General features: G+C 42.4%; 1 protein-coding gene across 1 annotated transcript in view; it reads right to left on the reverse strand.

Moving 5' to 3' along the window:
• LOC139912766 (cGMP-inhibited 3',5'-cyclic phosphodiesterase 3A-like) overlaps positions 1–25,453 on the reverse strand; it is a 60,845-nt gene extending 35,392 nt beyond the window's left edge. Inside the window, exon 1 of the mRNA XM_071900667.2 lies at positions 24,548–25,453. Within this exon, the coding sequence (XP_071756768.1) occupies positions 24,548–25,453 (906 nt within the window). The remainder of the gene's footprint in view (positions 1–24,547) is intronic.
• Positions 25,454–27,825: the final 2,372 nt, after the last annotated feature.

Consider the following 27,825-nt stretch of genomic DNA (forward strand, 5'->3'; position numbering starts at 1 on the left):
ATCTTTACATTGTTAAGATTTATGTATTTATGTATTTTATAAAGAAAAAATATATAACCAATAGAGAAAAGGATGGTATTAAAACTTAGGCCTACATATATCAATAGTTTGTCACTTAGCAATTTCCTTTTTTGGTGAAGGTGATTTAGTCTATCTTTTACTGTATTCAAGAAAGCTGGATTGCTGGTTGCAGGAAATGCAATTTTAGTAAAATTTTCCCAGCCCCCCGACCTTCAGTTGGTCCCCCCAATGTTTTAGACACAATTACGCCACTGCAACTGATCCCTGCAGAGGCGTGTCCTTCACACTGGTGGTGGGAGGGTGCGGGGAGACAGCGACAATTTGAATGAACACGGAGGCAAAACAACATTTAGCATGAGGAAAATCCCGCATGGTAGCCTATGCCTTTAAAGCTGCACTAGGCAACTTTGGCGTTGGTGGCCCCAAATGGCAGCAAGAGGTAGTTGTTTGAGTTTTGAAGACTTCAAAACAGAAACTGCACACTTCTTGGACCTTAATTTATTCTTCTAAGTGGTTGGTGGGGTGGAGATGGAGAAGAGGTTCAGCCATTCCAGTCCAGCTTTCTCTGGATGGAGAACTCGCTTGTTGCTATAGGAGCAAGTTTTACATTTTGCTCTTAAGTTTTGATTTGTCACTTTGTGTGCACAGAGAAGATTTCCTGCCACTGATCATACCTGACACTAAAATTTGATTTGGGTAAATAGGGTGAATCTATGGCATCTCAATTAGATCAGATGGGATGCTCTTCTCAATGCAGCCCCATTTTGTGATTTAGGCTGATAAGACAGGTGTATTTTCACATAAAAATCTTGCCTAGTGCAGCTTTAAATTTCACTGCATGTACTTATTTCTGTTCCTTGCCTTACAGGGACTTTCACTTCCACTAATAAACAAGGTTGATGCAATAATCACTGACATGTGACTTCAGCTTCTTTGACTTTCTGATGTTAAAGAATTGGATTAATCACTGCAATTGAACAAGAAAGCCAATGAAAGTGAGAGGACAGGAAAGAATGAACCACTGGTGAACCGGTGAGAGAGACCAAGCGGTAAGCAAGGGAGGACGACTGCAAAAGAGTAAAGCTGTGCATGTGTGTGCATCCATGTGTGTGCAATTGTGTGTGCAATTTTGTGTGTGTATGTGTGTGTTGAGTCTGTGGACTGCCCTAGCTCTGTCATAGTTCAGTAGGCTGATGTCATACAATGAGTTGACATGATAGAGCAACTGTCATCCACTGGAGATGACTTGGCATCTTGAATGGCAGATGAGATAATCTGCCTAATACAGTGGATCCACATTTTATCTGAGCCCCTCGGGATGGGGTGGGGGGTGGGGGTGGGGGGGGTTGTTTGGGAGAACGAAAAGTCTGAAATGCTGAATCACACTGAACTTCTTCAAAATGTGAAACATGCATGATCGCTCTGAAATGCCATGTGTCTCTGTGCTACCATTCCTTTTGTTGATGATACTTGCTCAATAGCCAGGCTTGCTGGGAAGTCTGAGGTTGAGATAAACAAGGTGCTATTGCACCATGACACAAATGAGGCTTGGATGAGACGTCCTGAGAATACAGAATGAGCCCTTTTTCTCTTTCTCACACACTTTTCAGCTTCTATCATTCACCCAATCCCTTAGATCCTCCACTCTGCTCTGCCGTCCCTTGACGACCTCCATTATGGCTCAAATACACTTCTCATGTCAAGTCTATAAGAGGCTGGGAAATCACTGGGGCCTAATGTACTTCTGAGCCAGATAATCTTTGACAGCTCCATCATTCAGTCTTAAGTAGCCTAATGCTAATTTTATGATGCCCTCAGCCATGCTAATATAATCATAGCTTCATATCAATTTAGGTCTTTGCGCTGCCAAAAAAAATTGTGTTAGACATTTCCATCTGAAATGTCACAGCCGAGTGCCAATAGGGATGATTCACCTTCTCTGACACACACACACACACAGACTCTCTTTCTCTCTCTCTCTTTGTCTCTTGCCTCTCTGCCGATATGGAGCAGTTTCAACCTAGAGCATTAGATGCCTTTCTGTTTGATGATTTTCTGAGTGTTATATTCAACTTTTTCTTCATTACCGGAGTACTAATATTGCCAGGAAAACCACCACATGCAGAACACATTGCAACCTGCAGGTGGAGCTCTCTTCTTGACGTGGATACTGGTGGCCTTAGAGATGTTTTTGTGGTACATATACATATGGCTTGTATCTCTTCATAGGGACAAGTATGTGTTGATTTGATCCATTTAACAAAACAAACACAGTTCCATACATGAAACTTTCAAATGGAGAATGATCAGTGTTCTGCCTCTCGCTCACTGCGAAGTACAGCACGGGTAAACAAACCCAGTCTGACAACTGACATTTCACCATGCAATACTTTTTATCATGATATGTTTTCAGTGTGGTGTTATAAACAGTGAGGTCGGGGTACTCAGAAACACACAGGATGAGTTTCTCCTCCTGTCTTCACATCGCCTGCTGCTTACGTCACATATAGCTACAATCTCATTGGTAGTGCTTAGAAAGGTCACCTGCAAGCGCAGCCAACGTTTAAATAATTTGAACTTTGAGCGCAGCAGCTGGGTGGCAAACTTGAGCGGTGTGTATTGCCATGGGTAGCGCTGCTGCCAAGGTGGGCACCACTGCTTTGGCCATAGGAAAACAATAGCTCAGCCAGTGCAAAGCTGTTTTGCTGCTGATCATACATAGGCACCTCAAGAGTGCACTTGGAATTGTTTTGAACAGCCAACATACTTCACAGTTATAAAGTCATATCATAATGTTTTTTGCATGAATGCTATACATCACCTGAAAGTACAAAAACTCTATCTCTGAATCCACAACATTCAAACTTAAAAGTTATAGGGGGTCAGGTTTGACAAATGATAAATTAAACACAGCAGTCTCTTATACATATTATACATGTATCACGGTAATCATAGCTACTCACAAGTGCAGTGTAGTGCTGAATTTCATACATCAATCTCAGTGTCATAACAAGACAAATACCATTCAGGACCATAATTACCCTCAAACCCATGTGACATATTTCAGAGATCGTGACATGTCTCAATTCCTGTAAATAACCAACTGCCTTAAAACTTAAAAAAATATAGAGATTTCTATAGCAGCCCCTCAGGCTTAAAGGTAACACTCTTGCTTTGAGATATGAAATTTACTGCTTCAGTCCACCATGGGTATAACCTGGAAACATACAGTACCTGTGTGTAATTTGACATCAGATCTATTATGCCACGGTGCTTTTTGTTCTTAAAATGAGGATATGAACTAGTTCATGGCAGGAATACTTTCTCTTTAAGTACATGCACTCCACCCAAGTTACAATACAGACATTACACACACAAAACACATTGTGTGACTGTCTTTAACGCAGTCATATTATTCAAAATAATAGCTGCGTGTGTGTGTGTAAGTGTGCATGTTATGACGCACAGTGACAGAGCCATGTAAGGGCTAAAGGGAGAGAGGAGTTCAAGTGTGTGGAATGGACCTGCCTGAATGAATGTCTGTAAGCCTGTCTTACAGAGACAGTGTCTGACCCACACACACGCGCGCACACACACACACACACACACACGCACACACACACACACACACACACACGCACACACACACACACAAACACACTCTCTATTCGTCACGACTCAGACACTTCTGTCCTGAAGATCCCAGCAAGCCAGACCAAAACCCCTACTGGCCAGCAACTGTTCCTACTAGCCCCCAGCTGAGAGAGAGCGAGAGAGAGAGAGAGAGAGAGAGAGAGAGAGACAGCCTGAGAGTGATAAACAAAATGAACAAAATGATGAACAAATTGAGATGGAGAGAACAACAGGAAGATGGACAGCTTAGAGAAAGTATATATCTGCAAATATGTTTAAAAATGAATTGAAAGAGATGGAGTAAGTGAGAAGATTTATCATTAATGCTGTAATCCATACTGTTTTCCTACTTTCGTTCATTTCTACTTAATATATTGAATATGTTTATGTAAGCGCCATTCCTCTATTTTAATTTATACAGCATCTTATCGTATCTTATTTTATCTTACCAGCTCGCCTCATCTCATCTCATCTCATCTCACTTCACCTCATCTCATCTTATCTAATTTTATCTCACCTTTTCTCACCTCACCTCATCTTACAGCCCATTGGGCTCCCTGTACAGTTCCTGACAGCACAGACCTTCTTCTCTAGAAATTTGTTAATGTAGTGACCAGAAGAATCACTTTCTTTCCCCACACAACACAACTAGCTTGCTAATGGATTTGGCAAAGCTTCCTGTGTATGCATGGGTTGCCTCTGTGTGTGTGTGTGTGTGTGTGTGTGTGTGTGAGTGAGAGAGAGAGAGAGAGAGAGAGAGAGAGAGACAGAGACAGAGACAGAGAGGGAGGGAGAAATGGGACTCCTGGGTCGGACGATGACTCACCCTCCCACACACTCACACACGTGTACGCAGACACGCACTCATCATCGTCATCACTCAAAACCATGTTAGCGGTACTCATTGATGCTAATTGTTCCCAATCAGTGTATCAGGAGGCCTGTCAATGCACTGTGAAACCAGACCTGACCAGGAATTGCTTATTGATCTCATTACCCACTCACGTCACTCTTTCAAGCCTGTGCGTGTGTTTGTGTGTGTGTCTGCCTGTGTGTGTGTGCGTGTGTGTGTGCGTGTGTAAGGGGCAAGTTAGCTGAAACATCCGTTAGAGCTAAACATTAAAGCCACTACTGTTCAAAAACAGTGTCTTAAGATATAATCAATCAATACTTAGTAAATATTTAGGTTTTTCTCCTTACAATCGAGGTCATTGAAGGAAAATTCCAGTGTTATGTCCACTCATCTTAATTTTTCTATTTTTATCTCCACTTTATTTAATGAAAAGGTATTTTAATTTCAATTTACTTTTTAGTTAAAATATAATTAAAGTTCTTTCATGGTGTTCATATTATGTGAAAGAGCAGTTTTTGAGTAGCTTCCCCAACGCTGTTTGCAAATCTTTATTTCCATTTTCTTTAGAATGTTTGAGAATGACAGCTTAACATAACATATGCCATTTATCCAAGACTCCTTCTAGTAACATGAGCAGTAACATGAGACATATTTTTAGCATGATGGTCCCACTGTGAGTCAAATCACTGACGTGCATCCATAGAGTTCAAAGATTCAACTAACGGTACATTTCTCTCCCCTCTCTTTCTCTCCTTCTCCCTCTCTGACGAGGACACACTGAGGTCAGATGGGTAATTATTGGCACCTGGTGCAAGTAGTTACGGTTGAGATGACGCAATTGGATGAGAGAGATGACAGACAGGGAGATTAAAAATAGTAATAATTCAAAATCTTCATGAATAATAATATTTAGCTAATGCTTAGTGGTACTGTACATGATACTTGACCAGTGCAAGGTCCTCAGATTCCCTACATTCCCAGAAGTCAAAGTAAGCTGAGAAAGACTTGTTTACAGTAGGTATGAATAAGTAAAAACAGGCTAGGGAGTTGGGGAAAGACAGCGTTCAAAAGCTTCTCTCACAGCATGTACCTTTATATGTAGATTCAAATGAAAAATGGGAAGTTTATATTTCTATTGACAGAAAATACTTTGATGCAATTTTAGGGTTTCAATTTAGAAATAGAATGACAACACTTTCATTGTTACATTTTTATCTCTGCCCTTTCTGTGCATCCCTATGAATGGATTGTGCTGATGGCAGCCACCAACATAGCCTCGGGCAAGTGTGTGTGTATGTGTGTGTGTCTGTATGTGTGTGCGTGTCACAGCAGGGTTGCATGACTGGGCCTTTGCATGCACTGTCATGTGAACGCATGTATGTGTCTATCAGCAAATATATGTGTGGAGCGTGTACTTTTGCGTGTGCTTTTGTAACTGCGTGTCATGTAGAGGGACATGATACATTTTATTCAATGATTTATCAGCCTTTGGAATTAGTGATGAAAACGGGAGGGAAATAATAGCTTAGAGATAAAGTGACACCAGCACATAATTAAAAATCTGTAAGAAAGAGCATCATCTGGACCTATAGCCAGGTGCTCCTCATTGAAAACAACTGTTATTTAAATGAATGGATGAATGATTGAATCAGTGAATAAATGAATGATCCTGCATGCAGCACACAAAACCACGAAAAACAGTCAATTCATGGACCACCAGAGAGATGAATGCACAATACTACTACCACTCCACTACTACTACTAATACTACTACTACTAATACTAAGCAAAACAAACTTCACTTCCCTCTATTCAAAACTTGAACAAGATAGCGTGCATCCTGGTTCCTGCACCATCTATCTCTTTACTTCACTGGCCAAGCCGCATTATGAGCAGCAGTCTTGTGGCTTTTATACAAGCATGCCTTGACTCACACACGCAAACAGGCCCACATGAATGCACACAAGCACGTACACATGTGACACACACACACACACACACACACACACACACACACACGTTGCTCTTAGTCTTCCTCCTTCCTCCCCCTCTCCCTCCCTCCCTCCAAGGCTCCATGGCTAAGTGGAGTGCTTTTCCCACATATTGTTGTACCCATGTTAGTTTCCTGACACCAGCTTGTCACTCTCTGCTCCTATTACTGTCGGAGAGGACTGCGTCACATGCGTCGCAACTCCCACAACCCATTTACTTCTCTCTGTCAGCTTTCTGCTCTTGCTGATTGACACTGACGCTGCTCGGCGTAAGCGTTCCAGGCGGAGTCTCCTGGGAGCGCCGTGAGCGTCCAGACATTGGTCTTCCATTTGGAGCTGCATGCATAATGACTTACATCCCGTGTGGTGTCTGTGCTGCTCGGTGTGTTGCTTTTTCATCTTTTCCCATCCAAAATCCTCCTGATGATACATTATGAGGAAAATAACTGATAACTGCCATTTTTGCTCAAACGATGATTTCGGTTTAGATATTCAGATTTCAGATTTAGGTGGAGCTATAATGGAACTTGCATTGTCAGTTCAGCTTGTAAAAAGTGACAGATGTTATTTTTGCCGGTGAAAATAAAATTGGCATGCAGGCTTTTTGTGCTTTTAGCCAAATTAATATATGTGTCACAGGTGCAGTATGGTGTGAAAATTGAGGCAGATGGTAACAAATATGACAAATAACAAACATTTCCTAATGAATCTGTTTAAATGATATCTAATCCAAAGGCAAAGATGTTTAAAACTATAAAGATATGTATAGAAACAATGAGGGTGATAACCGCAATAAAAAAGTACGAGGGGTGAAGGGAGTGATAGGGATAGATGGTGGGATAGATGGAGGGATGGAAGGGTAAATGGATAGATGGATGGTTTAGTCAGTCAAGCCAGCATATTAGGAGCTACCACCACATTCATATACTCTCTGTCACACACACACACACACGCACACACACACGTACACATGCACAAATAAATACGATAATAAAAAGAATCAGAATCACTCCAGTAAACCTCCAAGAACAATTTCTTACAGTCTGTTATTTGAAAATGTGAAACAACTGTTGTTCTGTGTAACTTTGCCAAGACAACCGCAGATGAGTGTTTCCAGTATCCACTGTTTAGTCAGTAAAATAACATGAACCTTTAGCTGAAGATGATGATTAGATCATTACTTATATTGATTTTATTCTCTCATGTTCGCATCCAGTCATGCAAACAGAGTAATAGGCGGACAACTCAATATTCTATAGGTCATACAACAAGCCTGGTGTACTTTAACGTCTCTTATTACCCCCCTCCCACACACACACACACACACACACACACACACACACATACAAGACAACATTTTGTAAACATTTGTCTCAGAGACCAACAGCAACAAGAAAGGGAAAGAGTAGGAGCCTGGAAGGAAAACAAATCCACAGAAAGAAGGCAGCTCTTCTGAGTAAACCTGGCTTCAGGCTAGACCACAGACATTCAGCGCGTTTCACACCAGAACAACTTCATCCAATAAGGACTTCCTCATTGAATCCCTCATTGAATGAGGTTGGATGGAGGGACGCAGAGGTAGAAAAGGAGAAAAAGTGGGAGAGGACACAGCGAGAGAGAGACAGGCAGAAAGACAAAAAGAGAGACGTTGGGGGAAATAAGTTGAATGAAAGAAAGGAACACACTGACATTAGCACAAGCTGTATCAAGCCTAAAGGAACCAAATAGGCCATAAATATGTGTGTGTGTGTGTGTGTGTGTGTGTCCGTGTGTGTGTGTATACCATCCTAATGTCCCGTATAGACATCACAGCCCAAGGCCAGCTCCTTCGTCTGCTCCACAGATGAGGACCAAGCGCTCACTTCACAATGCTTTACCACAGAAAACAGGAGCACTATTTATAGAATGGTATTATAATCAAATTCTATCTTAGAAATGTTTGTAGGTATTATTTTTAAACATCGAACCTTGACCTGAATAAACTCCATACCAGCTCTGGGCTACAAAATGCCCTGAAAGATGCTGGAGACATCGGATCATGGATGTATTACAATAAAAAGCCTACAGTATGCTGCACTGCTCTAAATTAAATCTATAAATGGTAGCACTGGTGCTCCCAACCTCAAAAGCTCAGGAGAAACAGCAAAAAGTTAGCCGCTCCCCAAAAAATTAAAGGAGCACGGAAAACAGGCAATATAGCTGCAAGGTGCTTTGACATTTTTGCCTTGGACCTGCACCTTCTTCATCCTTATTTAAAGTAGACAAGTTAAGGATTACATACATGTTGTCAGGTGTATGAAATAAAAAAAAATTGCATAGTGTTGGGGTCAGCTTGATTTACATATGGGATAAACATTCATGAACAGAACAGGATTGTGCATGGGTCAAAAAATGACTACAAAACCCTGCACAGTCCTGTGACAGGGCTACCAAATATCAACATATGGAAAATGGAAACATACATCAATACTAATAAATTACATAGATTTCCAAACAATAACACGTAATAATAATATACATCACTTTTACCAGTTGTTGACACTCCATGTTTGCCTTGTCATCTCGCCACATCTCGTCAATTTAGGTATCATACAAAATCCAGACTGTCAATTCAAATGGCCAACTGGCTGAGAACTGGCAAATTTACACATCTCTTACAACTAAAAAGTGTCAAGTTACTGTCTAGCACTCACCATTACAAAAACATGCGAGTAGTGTGGAGTAGAATCATAAGTTTCTCTGTAATTTTCACAATAGGAGGCTCTGTTGGATTGGATGAGACACAACAGGAGCAAAGCTCCTTTCTCTTGCACCATCATTGTGCTAAAACCAAGTCAAACAACGTGTGGAGATAAACTTGTCTAATGCACAACTCCAAGACTCTCAAGACCAATACGGTGATTGGATTAGGGGGAATTGGCCATATTAATCACAAAAATTCTTTTGAAAAAGTAGCCTGCTGGAAAGGAGCCAGTTATCAGCGATATGGCCGGCAGCTGCAGATTGTGGAAAACCCTTTTTATAAGAGGAAGCCTCAGGGAGGGGATTTGATTTTAGAAAAACAGCTTTGAAATAAACAAGCTGACGTTTGATTGGCAAGAACATACCAGATAACATGAGAGGAGCTGCCATGCTCGCTCTAAAGAAGTTACTCTGGAAAAGTCACACTAAGACAATTATTTGTGGGTGCACCAGGGCATCCAAATTTAATTTCCGGGTGGCACAATTTCAGCTTTTGTCATATTTTGCAACTAAAATGGTAACCCGAGTGTTTCAACCCTAGTGTGTGTGTATGTGCCTCTGAGTTAAAAGTGAGACATCAAAACGAGCAGCTGCAAACAGCACAGCTTGCTTCTTCATCAAATCTCTGAAAAAAGAGCAAAGTCATTTTTCTGCCACTTCCACACACTCTGATGTCTCAGTGCTACTGCGTTATTGTCAGACATTTTCAGAGCGATAAGACAGGTAAGGCTAACTTATGACTGTCGGGCCATGAGTGAGCTTCATTTTGATTTGATCTGAGAAACATTTTTCTGACATCCAATCGACAAGGAGCATAAAGCTGGTGGCCCACTAAGTTTGACATCATCAGTGACAGCAGCTAAAGAAATGTGAACTTATTTAGCTGATGTTGCTGCTGCTGGAGGAGATTTATTGATGGTGTATATTTCTTATCAGACCATCTGCTCAGATCAGATCAGGGCAGAAATAAAGATAATGTATAGCTTACAGGATAAACTGTGTACACAGGACTTACAGTAGATGATGAAGCACAGACAAAAAAAATATAAGTATGTGATGCTTCACTGATCCCTGTAGGGAAATTCTCTTTCTGCTTGCCTGCCTCCACAGGGAGTTCAGAGAGCAGGGTCAGCGACAGAACAGCACCCCTGGAAATGGGAGCTTGAACCCGGGTCGTCCAGCTGAAGGATGGTCTCCTGAACCACTACGCATCAAGAAACTATTGTGTACATGTCAAAACAAATTCAATGCCATGATATTCCCCTTAGCAGCCTTGACTTGTGAAGCATGCCATGAGAAATCTTAAGGGTTTATTTCCCTACTAGCAACTGCATTTTAATGAGTAATTGATTGATTCATTCATTTATTCATTAATTCATTTAGAGATAATTTATCGATCCCTGTAGGGAAATTCTCTTTCCGCTTCCCCCTCCACAGGGAGGTCAACTACAGAACAGCAACCCTGCAGCTGGGATTCAGTTGGAATTCTCAAAGACACTTCAGGAGGGCGGGTGCTTGCCGACATGGGGGGCTTGAAACTCGCCGGTCCTCCAGTTGAAGGAGGGTCTTCCTACTCACTACGCCCCCCCTGCTGCCTATTATTCATACATTTAAAACAGAACATAGGTATAGAGCAGAGTAGGGGTCGAGAAGCAGCTACAGTACATCCATCTGTAGAGCAGAGAGGGGACGGGTCTGGCCTCGGTCGGGATAGGCTGGGAGGTTTGTGGATTCACAGAAGGCGTATCAAGGCTAAAGCCAGGCAAACACACAAACAAACACGCACATGCGCATGTACACACACACACACACACACACACACACACACACACACACAAACACACACAAGCGCACACATACATCAGCAGTGTCTTATGTAACACAGTGAGTGATGGCAGCTGAGGACGCTATATTACTGCCTTTGGCATTTGTCCTGTGAAAGTTGGACTGAGAGGAAATGGGGTGAGTGGTAGACAAAAAAGAGAGGAGAGAGTGGCAGACAAGAAAGACAGAAAGTGAGAGAGAGAGAGAGAGAGAGAGAGAGAGAGAGAGAGAGAGAGAGAGAGAGAGAGAGAGTTCTTGCCCCAGCTGATGGGAAAGATGTCCATGGCCTGAGGTAAAAAGCCCCCTAGGGGGAATATTAAATGAATGCTCAAGTCCAGTCATTTTCATGTCTTCTCAGTTTAGTCTGAATGTTTTTATGAGCTCTAAGAATTCTATTTATCACACATTTAATCTAATTTCACCAATAGTCACCAACAGCCATGCCTTTCTCCTTAGACTACATAGCAAGAGATTGTGGGGGAAAAAATACCGTTTTTCTTTTGAATGCATTTTAAATCTTAAAACAATTTCATATTCAAATATACATTGTTTTCTTTTCAAAATCATCTAAGCTGAATACAAGATTATCTTATTGAACATACTCTGAACTAAACATACTGAACATACTCCCTCAACAAGAGGGGGGCTTTTTAATCACAATGCATGGAGGATAAATTTGCAATTGTATGAAAAATAAGAAATAAATGAATATTAGCTTGTACAGACCATTTGATCTCATATTAGACATATCATAGGATGATGGAATTTTGAGTTGCTTGAGTTATTTAAAAGCAGTAATTGCTTATTTGCATAGCATAAATATAAAAAACAATCCTCCAAATCACGGTCAGGTAAATAGTGCCAAAAAGTCAGCAAACATGTTAAAATCAAAACAAAAAATACATGGGGAGGGTATCTTCCCTGATAGCACATGTTTGTCCAACCTACCCTACATACAGATAAACAGTAAAGCTCTAGTTCAGAGTTGGCTGACTTTAGTCGGGTGTACCTTCCTAAGATAAGACTGAAGGTATTTGGGGAAACACAATACACATTAAGACTTGGGCTATGCAGGTGATTAAGTCACATTTTGGATGGCTCATCATAAATAAAATGTTTGCAGTGCCTTTCATCACATCAGACTAGTTTTCTACATCACTTTTAGCCTGTCAAGGAAAATTCAACATCACAGTATCGGCTATAGGGAATTTTGATAAATGAGGCTAGGTAGATAAATGAGGTAGGCTTCTCTAATAGAGCGCTTGGCTCGGCTCTTAGTAGCAGACCTCATGCATCCAAAAAGAACTTGATTGGCAGGTCAAAATTCGGTACATCTTGGGATTTGTGTTGAATCTTCACCCTCATGTGCAGCTGTCCCAGGAGAGCTTAAGATAAAAGACAAGGTCTGCCCACCAACACACACAGTGTTGGCATTAAATCACCACCTTAGTGAAGAATATGGACACACTGGAAATCAGTGCTTCAGTCTGCCAGTCAGTGAGTCAGACAGAGGGTTTATTGCTTCAGCACACACACACAACACACACACACACACACACACACACACACACACACACACTTGTTCCCATGCATGTCACACATTTGGACACATTTGGCCTTGTATTGCCAATCAGCAGCCTCACAGGCTAAACACCTGCAAGGTACTAAACAACCCCAGTCAGCCAGTGCAATCAGAGGCATGTGTACACACAGTCTACTTACATTGTCTTCAATTGGCACAAGCTATAAAATCAGTCTCTATATTATGTGTGTGTGTATGCATGTGTGTATTTGTGTGTGTGTGTGTCTTTGTGATAGAGGGGAGTTCACATTCTATGGGGCAGATGCACCATTACCCCTCCCTCCATTCCTCCATCCCTCCCTCCCTCGTCTGCACCAAAATATATGACAAAATAGCTTATTGTAAAGGGATGGGAATGAGGCCTTCCTCCTTACCAAACACATTATAGACAACAGGCGCATAATTACCGAGAAAATACCAAGCACTACCCAGCTTTCCTCTCCACATGTCTTCTAACACTTCTAAAACTCCTAACATGAATACACTCCAAAAAAGAAGGGATCTTCAAGGATTTATTGGTTATGGTTGTGGTTCTATATAGACTGTATATGACTTTGTTTAAAATAAAATAAAAAACTGGCAAATCTGAATCAAAAAGCCAGATTCAGGTGGAACAATGCAGGTTTCATTCTGGTCTGGAACAGTGGACCAGCTTTCTCCCTCTCACAGATAATCTAGGGGTCATGGGAGTTTGTTAATCATGTCTACATGTGTTTTGTAGATTTGGAAAAGAACTGTGACCGTGTTCCCCGAGGGATCCTGTGGGAGGAGCTGCGAGACTTTCAGTCTTTATACACTTGGAGAAAGAGTTTTGTTCGCATTCACAGAATCAACTCGTGTTCAGGGTTCAGGGTGTCGGACTCTGACAAGGGTGCACCTTGTCCCCTCTCCTGTTTATGATACTGAGGGAAAGGATATCAAGGTGCAGCCAAGGTTTGGAGAGTGTCCAGTTCATTGACTTTAGGGTGGCATCTCTGCAGCTTGAAAGTTTTTGGATGGGACTATGATCTCTGATGTGCATTGGAGTGGTTTTCTGCCGAGTTTGGCTGTGCTGATTGTCAATACAAGGCCAAAGACTTCCACATGTGTGACATGCATGGGAACAAAAAGGTGTGTGTGTGTGTGTCAGTATATGTGCACATGTATATGTGTGTGAGTGATCAGAAATTGATGAGAATTGACAAATTGCAGATAGATTTGTGCAAATGGAGACATTTCCTTTAACAATTTGGTGATATAATTGTTTCAAAATATTCACAAGATATTAGAAGACTGTAAACAGCAATTACGTGTTAAGATGTCCACAAAATGTCCACATTATATTTGCAAAAGAGTTGACAAGCAAACATGAGCGCAACTGCTGTGGTAAAAGCCTCCTAATAAGGTATAAATGTTCAAAATGTGAAAACTATAAAAACTGTAAGGTGGAAATGGAAAAATAGAAAACAGCTGGTTCAGTGAACTAAAGGTTTTTTAACTCAGTGCATTGGAATCCGCTTTGGAAATGAGGACCTATTTCATACGAAAATCTCCCAAGCCAATTATTTTAAACATCGGAAGCTAAGTAACATTGTACCCTCTTATCTACCATTTCACGGTCCACTTCTCCATCATTACAATAACTTCAGAGCCAATTTCAAAGGACTAGGCACATCAGTCTCTCTTGAAACAGAGGCCCAGCTCTCAGTGATGCTCTCCTGTCAAAACAGGACCAGGGTTTGTAAAGGTGCAGCTTTATTAGTGTCTAGTTGAGGAAACACGTGGACTTGTTGGCTCTCAACACAGACGACCACTGGCAATTAGCTGCTGTATGTACGTCATCAACGTGTGTCTGCAGCATGTGTGCGTGCGTGTGTGTGTGTGTGTGTGTGTGTGTGTGTGTGTTTGAGTGTGTATGTGTGTATGTGAGTGTGTATTATGAAGGATAATGGAAGGGAAAAACACTCCCAGATGCATGTGATGCAATTATGCCCTGTATTATCTGATTGGCTAATCTACAGGCAGACTGGAGGCGTCCAAGACAAACACACTGTCGGCAGACTGTTGACCAAGTACAAACCACTAGGAAACACACACACACATACACACACCTGTATGCGAGCATGTGCTCACCCATGCGTAGATATATATAGCAAAATGCCAAGCAGAAAGACTGTGGTGAAAGTATCAACTATTGGTATTTATAAAGGGAAACAAACATGAGTTTGTGCATTTATGTGTGTGTACTGTAGATGTATTTTGTGTGTGTATGTGTGTGTATGCTTGTGTGTGTGTGTGTGTGTGTGTGTATGAGAGAGAGAGAGAGAGAGAGAGAGAGAGAGAGAGAGAGAGAGAGAGAGAGAGAGCTTTTCCTGGAAGCTGTGCAGTATGGAGAAGGTAACTGAGGTGCTCGTTGTACTGGGATGTTTGTGACAAAGGTACATATGAGGCTTGCAGCTGGCTGCACTGGTGTGTATGTGTGTGTAGGTCTGTGTGTGTGTGTGTGTGTGTGTGTGTGTGAGAGAGAGAGAGAGAGAATGTTGAACACATTGCTCGACTGGGTCAGGGATCTAACCCACAATGACACTTGTCCTGCTTTACGAGGACGTAGCACATCTGGGAGCTTCATCAAGGCCAAGCTGTGTGTGTGTGCGTGTGCGTGTGCGTGTGCGTGTGTGTGTGTGTGTGTGTGTGTGTGTGTGTGTGTGTCTTTGTGATAGAGGGGAGTTCACATTCTATAGCATGGGGCAATGGTACACATAGTCATTTCAGGGCTTTCGGATTATATCCAGATCCAATGAAAATGAATTTTTGGATCACATTTGCCAATCGCTCTGTTCTTAAAATGGCTGAAATAATGTAAGTATAAATGACATATGATGAAGTTATTGCATATATTAATGGGGTTACTGAATTTTTAAAAAATCTGTTTGCTAATAACCAAGGGGCGGAAGTTGCGTTATCCCTCTTACGGTCTACATTATCCTCACTTCACAAATCCATGAAATGCTGGAATTCTAGGCTAAGTATGGCTAGTGATTTTATTATTTGTTACATTGCAGCTTCAAAATAGCCTGGTAAGACCATCCTGATCACGTGACCTCACATTCTGTTTCGCTCCACGGATCAGTCTGGACTTCTAGCCGCCCACATCAATTTCAGTGGGCGGGAGTACTTGCCTTGACAGACAAACTCCTTCAGCCAATCAGCGAATCCAAATTCAAATCCAGTCGGAAGAACGGCGAAAACGTCTTTTCCACCGAGAAACTCCGCTAGTGCATACTCTTGTTCTTGTTTAATTGTTATTTGTTTATTTCTGCAATAACTGCACTTATGGCTGTGTTTACTCTACTAACGTTAACATTAACGCTCGTTGCTTCAGGAGACGCCATTACTGTTTTGCCAGCGACGGCCTGTATTTCACGTCATCAACTACGACGCAGTCCCTGATTGGCCCGGTTACATTGTAATTTCAGGAAATCGATGTGGGCGGCTAGAAGTCCAGACTGATCCGTGGAGCGAAACCGAATGTGAGGTCACGTGATCAGGATGGTCTTACCAGGCTAGCTTCAAAATCCATCAGAATCCACCTCAACAAATGAAGAAATGCACAATGGAGGAACCCTCGAAAGAAAAAATATTCAATATTAACGTAGTTAAAGGCAATGATTTTCACTTTAGACTAAAGGGAGGCTGGATCTGGAATCTCTTATTTTGGCTGAAAAATGATGTCATGCTTGAGAGGACAATTAAGAACCATATAGCAGCATGGCCTGGTGGTTTAAGACACTGTCCCGTGCTGAGAAGGTCACAGGTTGCACTCACTGGTAGCCTAAAGGTTGGAGATGGGCTTGTGACTCCCAGTGAGCTGGGAGAGCTGAAGGATAAGTGCAAGACTGGGCAGCTGCCAGGTACTGTATGTCTGTAGGTGTTAACTATGTAACTGTGAATCAAGGGCAAAGCTGTAAAAGAACAAGTGGAAGAGTAAATGTCAACCTTTTCTGCATAAATAGAGTTTAAAAAATCCTGTGAAATCTGGTGACCTGAACCCTACCTGCTCCCAGGACAAAGCTCCTGGCTGACCACGCACTCTGTCCACTGTGCGTCTCTAAGGAATAAGTGAAGAGGACAAATGCCTGACCATGCTGTGGGTTCTGTTGTTTCACAGCTCAAATTGGCAAGTGATCATAAAAATAAAGCACCAACACACACAAAACACAGTCACAGCAGAACTGTTTATAATCCTCTCCTGCTGGCCATGCATTACATGGATGGGAGTATTTACCGTAGTGCAAGGGGGAGCGAGAAAGGCAGAAAGACAGATGTATGGACAGACCTAGATTCTGCTTCTAGATGCTGCCCCCTGCTCGGGCCAATCCCCCGCCCCCCCGCCCCCCCGCCCCCATGCCCCCATCTGCCCCCCCGCCCCCATCTGCCCCCCCGCCTCCATCTGCCCCCCCGCCCCCATCTGCCCCAGCATATTTTGGAGCTAAAACACACCATTGAGCAGAGTAACAAGGCAATCCTTGTCCAAGGCCACCAAACCTCATCTGGACAGCCAGCAGGGAAGCCACTGTATGTGTGTGTATGTGTGTGTGTGTGTGTGTGTGTGTGTGTGTGTGTGTGTGTGTGTGTGTGTATGTGTGTGTGTGCACGCGTGCACGTGTATACAGTGGTGTCCAGGCCAGGTTAAAATAATTTGCTACTGCCTTTCAGCAGTGAGCTATAGAGGCTGCTTCTCTCTCTCACACACTTTTGCTCTCTCTCTCTCTCTCTCTCTCTCTCTCTCCCTCTCTCCCTCTCTCTCTCTGTGGAAGCACACATGGCATGCAGCCTCATTCACATTATATGGAGACAAACACGCACATACATGCAGACAATCCCTGTCACACAAACCATATGTGATTAAGATAAACTTGCCTTGACAGAGTGTGTGTGTGTGTGTGTGTGTGTGTGTGTGTGTGTGTGTGTGTGTGTGTGTGTGTGTGACAGAGAGAGAGTGAATGCGAGAGCCCAGACCCATGGTGTGTTTAGAATGACAGCGGTGAGGCTGAACAGAGGGACCAGATAGTTGTCCTTTTACCGTCAACACTTCTGCTGTGCTTGGCAGCAAACCTCCTCTCACTCCCCCTCTTTTCCTCACCATCCCCAGCAAATCTTTCAACACTCTCTCTTTCCCCTCCTCTCCTTCTCTCCCTCCCTCCCTCCCTCTCTCTCTCACACAGCATTCAGGCCCCTCACAAAGTTTGTTCCCTTGCTCTCTTGTCTCTCTCTCTCTCTCTCTCTGTCTCTCACACACACACATATACACACACATTTGTGGTCTATTTGACTGCTTGGGGCTTGATACAGCTTGTGCTTAATGTCAGTGTGTTGTTTTCTTTCATTCATTTTTCTTTCATTCAACTCCTTTCCCCCCCCCCGTCTTTCCTTCTCTGCCTCACTGTCTTTCTCTCTCTCTCTCTGTCTCTCTCTCCACATTTCCAGTTTTCCTCAGTGTTTCTGTTCTGAATGAAGTGATCCATTCAGGAGAGCTACAGCTACAGACCTGGCTGCTGACTCCCCACTCCCTAACTTTCTGACTCTCTCTCTCTCCCCATCTCACTCTTTCTTTCACCACCTCTCACTCTTTTGCCCTATGGGATCATGTACTGGTGCTTTGGGCCTCTGATTGCATTCATCTGTCTTTTATTAAATATTGAGAAATTAATATCAGGTATTTTTATTTTCTAAAACTAAACAGTGAGCAGCTGAAGAATATCTAGTGTTGTTGGCGGACCGTTCATTTTTTACAAGCTTGAGGGCATGAGGACAGCAACAATAGATGAACATTTTGGCATGTAAGTTCCTTGATCAGCTTACCATTGTGCAACAAGAAGGTTCACCTCTGTGCCCCCAGTATAAAATGTACACTGCTGCATATTCTGAAGCTTTAGCACATTGTATGTTTAGTGCATGATACACACTGAAGTTTCATGATACAAAAGCAATATATCTAAAATGCATTTGATCAAAAATACAAACCAGTAAAGTGTCCTCTTTGGATTTACTTTCATTACTGTTGCTACTGTGTTTCTGCCCACCATCACGTTGCACCAGACAGCTGCAAAACTTCAGGATCACAGATCCTGATGACGTTTGCCACAAACAGTTACAAATTAAACCACAACAACTATACTGAGTTATTTTATATCATTTAATTTCATGTCTTACTCATAGTTTATTTCTGGTAGTCAAACGTCTACAGGCTACATACTGAAAACAATACCAATCCTTGGAGTTGCAGGAAGATTGGTTTTCTTGTTTTTTGACAACACTTGCTAGTTGCACTATCGATGAATACAATGTGCTACGTGCTTGCAAACTTAATACTCAGTGTACAGAGGTGAAACTGGTACCAATCTAATGGTCTCACAACGGAAGGTTATGAGAAATGGCAGGAACAGTGCAGTTCACACCAGATGCTGCTGTCAATGTACTGGTGTTAATGGAAAACTTGCAAGACATGATTTGGACCAACTATCGTACAAGCTGTAAATGCAGTGTAACTTAAAAATGGAATCTGTGACAATAAAACCTTTGAGGTCTGCACAAGGTTTCTTAGTGTCCCCTTCTGCAGGAAGTTTGACCAGTTCTCATAGTGTTACAGCCACAGATTGATCCTTCTTAGTATCCCTGGTATCTTTGTTCTGTTAAATGTCTGCCTTATGAAAATTACAAATAATTTCTTGAAATTAAGAAAAACAATAAAAAAACAAAACAAATATAAGCCCAATCTCATGAACCAACATCACTGAATTATTAGGTAAAAAATTGAAATTGAAAAAAACACAAATCTAAATAAAGTATCAATAATTAAAACATTGCCAGCAGATTCACCTAATGTAGAAGGGATGATGACAATATCTCATTGTGTTAGCTATTGATTAAATGAAATAACACTGAAAATACAGCATTCTCAACAACCGCTGGATATAGTGAGATACTAAACCCTTGCCACACTGATCAGCCTCGCTGCCACACAGAGTCAAGCAGCTCTGGCAGCCGGAGCCGGCTGTGCGTCTCCCTGGAAATGCATGTGCGTCAGCGAGAGAACGTGGGCCTTCCCTCAAATAGACCTCTGAGCATACGCTTCTCCTTCAAATTCTGTCAGAAACTCTCCCTCCCTCCTTCTCTCCTCTCTGACACAGATATATGAGATGAGATGATGAATATGTTATGCAACGCCGTATAGCCTTATTCAAGGTCTGACCTCCATTTTTAAAGGACCAAAGACTATTCTTATAAGTTTTCAACTAAATTTGCTTTACCCTGCTAATTCTATATACATTGTGACAAGGTTATAATGTCCTGTAGCTTACCATGATGCTAACTTATCTATTTTTTGCTGGCTACTATTTTGCCATATGGATGAAAAAAGTCTGTGAAATGGACAAATGTCACTGTGTAACGGAGAGAGCAAAAAGTGCAGACTAACACTGACTAACAACAAATAACAAAAACACTTGGAAATATGAGTGCTTTTTATAAACATCCTATTTATGGCTGTTGGTATCCTGCACAGAGCGAGTATGTTTCGATTGAATGTGACCCAAAAACCACGAGCAAAGGCCTTTTCCTCCCCAAATCCCCATTCCACAGAGACCCTGGCTAAAAGACAAACAACTTCTGTCACTGCAGAATAACACACAGTGAGTCTCTGCCTGGATCCGGTCCAGAAAGATCACAATGGATTAGAATCTATTTAAAAACCCTCTAATATCAAAAATTGATATCAAAATATTCAACATACTAATATCAAGCACAATCTCTCAGCACAATATGTGTAATAAAGAAAAAGAGTGTTTTGACTCATTGATTTGTTGATTTACTGATTGATTCACTGGGAAAGAAATTGTATTATGGAAAAACAAGTGTGTGTGTGTGTGTGTGTGTGTGTGTGTGCGTGTGTGTGTGTGTGCGTGTGTGTGTGTGTGTGTGTGTGTGTGTATGTGTGTGTGTGCCTTTTCCTTGTGAAATAATGAATATTTGAACTTCAACACTTCCACAAATTAAGCAGAATATCCCGAAACAGGAAAATATAAAACATAATTGAGTGTCAAAGTTCACCGTTCTGCATGCTTGTGCCCACAACAGAGGGTCACAAGTCGGCACTGCTTTATTTTTTGTGGGTTAAGAACTGAAATGGTAGAGAGAGAGAGAGAATGAGAGAGAGCTACGAGAGCCTTTTCTCAATAGACTATCACTGCACTGGCTTTTGGGAAATAACCCTCTATAGTAACCCTGCTAAAAGTCAGTGCATTAAACTAATGGCCCAGAAAATTCTATCATTTGGTAACATTCAAGTGTAGTGTCTGTGATGAAAAACATCTTATCGTATTACTTTGGAACGCAAAGTGATGTTTTTATTTGCAGTCCATTTCCCTGTGTTCCTCTCCCTCCATGCCCTACCTAGATCTCTAGGTCTCTCTCGAGTGTCACACAAAACACACAGCGAGGACGGGCCACCGGAGGACACGCTGTCCGCGGCATCTGGTCAATTGTGAGGTCTTTTGAGTTCCAAAGCCGCGATTCTGTGAGTGCTGTGAGAGCGAAGGGGGAGAGGCAGTCCAATTTGTCAACACTCCTGTCACCTTGTTCCAGAGACGGCGGGGCGGAATGGGTAATGGTGCTGTTCTAATAGTACAGATAGTCCACTAACTCAGGGTTCCCTGGATACCGATTAGCGATGTACAATCAAGCATCTCGGAGGGCAGGACAGCTGATGTAGGATCAGTCCGAGCTTCCAGGTGGACGAATGAGATTGTGAGATTGGGACTGAATTGTGTGATTCCAGATCAGGTACTCTACTCCGAGAGGCTCATGTGCTCTGCTCTAATAGGGCCATGGATGGCTCGCCATCACTTACACAGACACTGACTGAGTACTACCTCGGATAAATTGCACTTTCCATGGAAACAGCAATTTGAGGCTTCTTCGGAAAAAGGCGAAATGTATGGGGATGGGGATTACTGGACCACAGTGACACACAATAATGGCACTAACAGTGATTTGCTTAACACCTTAAAATTGGTTTCACTCCACCTTGATCATAGAAAAGATTAGAGTGAATCTAACAGAGAGAACAGTTGTGTAGTCAAGGCTATACAGTATGTAAGTACACACAGGATACCCACCTCTAACTATGAGCAAACAGAGTAAACCATCATCCTAATTAGTATTGACATATTGAAGAAGGCGGGGTCACAATGTACCTTTCAGTAGTACACTAACCTCGTCAATTGCCATTACACTACATATAGAAAGGAGAGCAGTGATGAACCACTTTATCACTGCAGTCAAGCCGTTCCATTCTCTGCCGTGTTTCCTTGGCCTCTCTAGTCTCCAAGTCTATGAAGGAGATCAGGGAAAAGTTGCCAAAAGAGGAAAAAGACCAATTTAAACACTTTGAATTATGCTACTTATTTTGCTAAAAGGAAAAAAGTTGACATAAGTTGAAATAAGTGTATGACACAAGCTCAGATTTCAAAATCGTTGTGTATGGATCCCCATTTCTGTCTCTCTGTGGCAACATGGTCAGCTCCTCTTTCATTCCCTCTGCATCCCTTGGTTTTATCTTCACCTGTCACTAGAGGGCATGAGCACAATGGGAGGCAGAGACTACAAGAGAGCTGAGAGCGAACCAACTTGAGTGAGTGATGCTATTGCTGTTATATATTCTGTAAGTAATCTTGTGGGAATAGCTTCAGTATAGGCTAAAAAGTAATTAAGCAATCAAACGTCTGTCAGCCGTAAACATGAAAAACAAAAGAAACCTATAATACCACATGCTGGGTCTTCAAAGACTACAGAATGTTTTTTCTTCCTTTTTTTGTTCTTTGCACCTTTAACTTTGTCACTATGCATTTGTATTAATAAATGGATTATTTTGGCTAGATTTTAGTCCAGCTATTACTTTCTATTAGTTTTAGACCATTCAAAGTAGAGAGAGAGAGGGAGAAGACACGCAACAAATGTCCTGGGTCAGATTCGAACCCAGGGCGTCGCGTCGACATGGTACGTAATGATTATAAAAATATAATCCAGTAGTTAAAGCACAAAACAAGTGTTTGATTAAACGTAGGTGTAATCCTGCATGACACGTCAAGTATATCAAGTGTATTAAATTGCAAATGGTGTAGATTCAACAGACAAAGCATCAAAGTATAATAGATATAGAAGGTGGAAGTACTATTTGTAAATGGGGTAAGGCAAGGCAGGGAAGGGGGGGGCAAACAGATGATTCTGCCCAGGACCTTAAGCTCTGGTGGTCCGTTCCTAAGTTAAAAGGAAATACCATTCAGTTGAAAAATTAACAACTTTTTTCTAAAGAACTATGACAAGCCAATCAGTATGAACACAGGCAATTCTCTCTCTAAACTAGAAACTACAGATTCACAGCTCTGATCTGCGATAATATACAACCAGGAGTCTTCATTGGCAATCAGAACCATTCGATCAGAGATTGCCTCTGTAGACTCAATGTCAGTTTTTACACCTGCACAGTTAGTGAGATCAGAGCATGAAACCACATTTCAGCACGCTGATCCATAGAAAATCATCCTGGATACTGTCACACTCACCTTTTCCATTTTTTCACAGCAATCACTATGGAGTTGTACATCAGTGACAGTTTCCTCTCTGGTTTTGTGAGGCAAAAATAAATGTTTACTAATAAAAACAAAACTATCCTAAGGCAAGAATAAAATATTTACCAGGTCAATCTATCTGAGTGTAACAGAGGCAACAAACAGACAGAGAAGCGCTGCTGGCTGATCGAACCGGACCAGAACCCAGTGCAGTATGGATGAGATGCAGAGCACATCCACCTCATTACCTGGATGTTTTGAGTATATTCACCCACATAAAAAAAATATGGATGTTAGGGTCACATTATTATACACTCCTCCCTTCAGCACTACACCTGTCTTCTTTATTTCACATTCCATTCACTACACTGGTGGTTCCCAAAAAGGGGTCCCGGGACCTTCAGGGATCCTTAAGGGGATTCCAAGGGGTCAACATGAGGAGTAGTTCAATTTCACTTTTATTTAATTCACTAGATGTTATCTTTGCCCCACCAACAGTATTTCAATACTAAATCATAACTAATAACAGGAATCTTCTTAGATGGGGTTCCGTAGGACACAATCAAATAAAATGTGGGTCCATATGATCTAATGTGTATATTTTTTGGGGTCACTGACATTAGAAAGTTTGGGAATCTCTGCACTATACGTCACTGGCCAGCACCCAGGAGAGCAGAAGCACACATGCAAGTGTACACACACGTACGTACACACACACACACACACACACACACGCACACACACACACAAAGAGATAGGCCTATACAACAATCTTACACCAAATCCACTGACCACTCAACCGTGGCATGGGCTTGCTAAGTGCACCGTCCATTTGCTTATCAGCAACACAAACACAGTCATGCACAATGACGATGACCAAATTAACAGCAGTATTAGAACTAAGGTAAACAGCATTGTTTGCGGTGTGTAGAGGATGTTGCCCTGCAAAACACTTTGTTGTGGGCGTAAATCGAGAATACCAGGATAAACAAGGGCTTGAAAATTGTAAAGTTATATACCAGTGAAATCGAAGTGAATATATTATTATTATTATTATTATTATTATTATTATTATTATTATTATTATTATTATTATTACTATTACTGGGCCTATCTGCCTATAATTATCCTTGGTGGCCTGTTACCAAAAAGGAAACGTGCGTAAAGCTGTCACGCATGTCATGTCCATCACTAAGAGCGTTTAGGCCTGCTGTAATTAAAGGTCATGAGCAAAACGAACAGAAAACATTTTAACATGCAGAACTTCAAATGTCCAAAGTTGGACGTGTCTGACCTGGTCCCGCGGAATGCAAGGCAGCGAAGTCCTGCGGTGGGACTTGCTGTTGCTCTGAGTATGAGCCATCATTTCCGAGGCCGCTATGGAGCTGGACCTCCGTCTCCTTTTGAAGACCGGGATGTCCTCCTCCTTCGCCCCGGTCACAGAGCCACAGCACCCCGTCCCGCTGGTCCCTGAGGCCGGCAGGAGCCGGTCAGCATACCGCGCAAGCAAAACCCCCAGCAGCCCCAGCAGGTAGGCCAGGTAGGGTCTCCAGCTGGCCCGGACTCTGCTCAGAGAGACGAGGGAGACGGCCCGGATGATGCTGATGAAGACGATGATGGACACTCCCTGACCCAGTCGGACGACCAGCAGAGCCCCGCTGGCCAGGCAGCCGAGGACAACCAGGGTGGCGGGGAGGGACAGCAGCTGCTCCTCGGCGCCGCGCAGGAGGGACTGCGCCGCGGCTTCGCCCAAGTGGCACGCCGCTAACAGGAAAACCGCGGTACGGATGAGCACCCCGCAGCGAATCAGATACAGCCCGACCCAGAAGAAGGCACATACGAGTGTGAAAACGGGAGAGACGAGGTACCACGCAGTCAGGAGCAGCTCCGCGGCGCAGCTCGCCGCGAAATGAAGACGAGAGCCGGACCCGCCGCTATTTTCGTCGCTGCTGCCTACATCCCAGTCGACCAATCTGAGCAGCAGAGCGAGAATAACGGAGACGGAGGCCACGCAGACCGCAGACGACACTCCTCGGTAAGTCCATGTCACGGCGAGTCTCAGCCACGACTGGCTTCCTGCGTCCTGGTACAGCGGGGTGACACATGTCTTCACGTAGCCGTTGCGCTCCAACGCCGCCCGGGGATATTTTTCATGAGCGCTCCTTGATGAACCTCTGTCGCTGTCTGCCTCCAAGGCCATCGCTATCAGTCAAGCGGAATGCTGCTGTGGCCGTCCGGGATAATAATATATTTAGTCTCTGTGTGAGTGTCTCAGTCTACATGTTTCATTCCAGGTCTAATTCCCATGATAACGCATGTTGTCTGTGCGCTGCTGATTGGCGACACCAAAATGTTGTTTAACAAAAGTTCAGCAAATATTCATGCACTATTGAAAAAAGCGTCCCAAATCAGGGGGTTCACAACTTTTATGCTTTTGTGGTTCAAAACTTCCCCATTACCTCTCATTTACCCTACTGTTCAGTTGCCCCTGGTAATCAGCCAGTGAACCAAAAAAGCAACTCCTGGCGTTTCACACATCTAGGCCACTGCCTCTCCTCCACAGTCTCTCTCTCTCTCTCTCTCTCTCTCTCTCTCTCTCTCTCTCTCTCTCTCTCTCTCTCTCTCTCTCTCTCTCTCTCTCTCTCTCTTTCTTCCTCCCGCTCTCCTCCCACTAGACACTATCCCTTTTTTGTGCCGCTCCGGTAATTCCTCCGTCACGTTTCAGCTCTTCCCACTGTTTCACTCTGCAGGCTGCAGTCTGCTCTGGATGTGACTCAGTGCTGAGTGGATGGATGCCATGTTTACATGAAGATTTCCTGGATTTTACTCCGAGATGGAGCTGCCCCTTACGAAAATTAACTACAGTATCTAATCCTGTCATAAATGTTAGTATCCTATACAAATATCACAGAAAATACCTTTGGGAATATTATAGTGGTACTACAAGAGTTAAAACAATACCATGAATACTCAAAGGTCACTATTAACTCACTATTAAATACCACAGACACAATACAAGTCCATATTGAAACATTATAGGAACATTATAATGAATTTTCATTATGGGCCAGTGGCCAGGGTAAGTTTCCAGTCCTAATAAATATTGTTGCACTACTACAACATTATTGCTGATGTTGTGGTGTTAGTAGTAATGATGAGGATGATCTTTAATATTGTAATATTATTACTCTGTAATGTTGATTGTGTTGAAACTATCTATTTTTTCATATGTATGCACTGGATAGGCCTTATCTCCCCAAAGACTTACTTTACTTTCCTTTAACCTGGTGACATACATTGACAGTTCATTTTTGTGACCAAATATGTACTTCAAAAAGCAAACTACGCAACACACCACACAATGAAACGTACAAACAACAAACAACAATGGGCTCTGATGATAATAATCTTGCCATCCATGATTGTTTTTGGATTATAATCCTAAATCGCATCATACTCTGCCTCCTGTTTCTCTCTGGGAGGCTAGCCCAGGACAAGTCGGTAGCCTTCACCTGTTTGCCCTACATTTTATGAGCGGATTAAAAAGGATGCACTGTGATCACACAAAGCTATTCCAAAGCTGTTGTCTCTTTCTCTTATATTGTTAACTCAACTAAATCATGTAAATTGGTTCTTTGGGACAGAGATCATTAGTAGTGCTTTAAGTAAGTGTACATTATTGAAAGATTTAAAAAGAAACAGGTTAGAAATAAAGTTTTTTTGAAATGTTACAAAACATCTGCCTGATAGATCAAGATACAAGATATCAAGATATACAGCAGGTTTTTGTATATGCATTCATCAGCATGTCAAATGTATAGTATATTTACCTGTTAATAGTTTTGAGTTATTACAGCTTTTGGTGTAGCTTAATAACACTGTTTTGTTATAATAGTTCCACTGGCATGCAGTGTTACACAATAGGGTTCATATCAAGTGCGATCAGGGCATGAATCTAATGTTGTAGTCAACCCATCACAGTGGATATTTCACAAAATTTGCTGCCGTTTCACTGGTGACTTAAAGCTGCAAGGATGATGTGGGCTCATTTTTCTAGCTCACTGTTCAGTTTCCCTGTACCAGGTAGACAGTTTTATTGCCATTGGCTCATGTTTACAAGTTCGACACCCACAATGCCCTGTAAAACTGCAACTAATCCCCAAGAAACAAACAAAAAATCCTTTCCGTCACTTCGGCTGAGCCTTGATAATGTGACTATAAGGCAAACCAGGCGCACCGGAGGAGAGGATTCAGTCTGGGCCGAGGTTTAGTTCTGACAGCTGGTACTGCACATCAGCACTTACATACATACTGTACATACACACAGTAAATCCCATCTTGGCAGAGGTAGCACATGATAATAACATTCTTTGACCTTCGCTCTCTGAGACGTTCTCCAGACACGCTCCGCCGGTTGTATCAAGGAAGTGTTTCAATAGTGTCATCTATCGTCGTGAAGGGCTCCAAAAGAACGGAACGTTTTTTTTTTCTTTTTCATCAGATTATCTGTAAATGAATGCCCGCACAGAGTGAGACACTTAAACATCCTGGACGCATGCATTTATACAGACA

Source organism: Centroberyx gerrardi, chromosome 6 (assembly GCF_048128805.1).
Source record: "Centroberyx gerrardi isolate f3 chromosome 6, fCenGer3.hap1.cur.20231027, whole genome shotgun sequence".
Taxonomy (NCBI): domain Eukaryota; kingdom Metazoa; phylum Chordata; class Actinopteri; order Beryciformes; family Berycidae; genus Centroberyx; species Centroberyx gerrardi.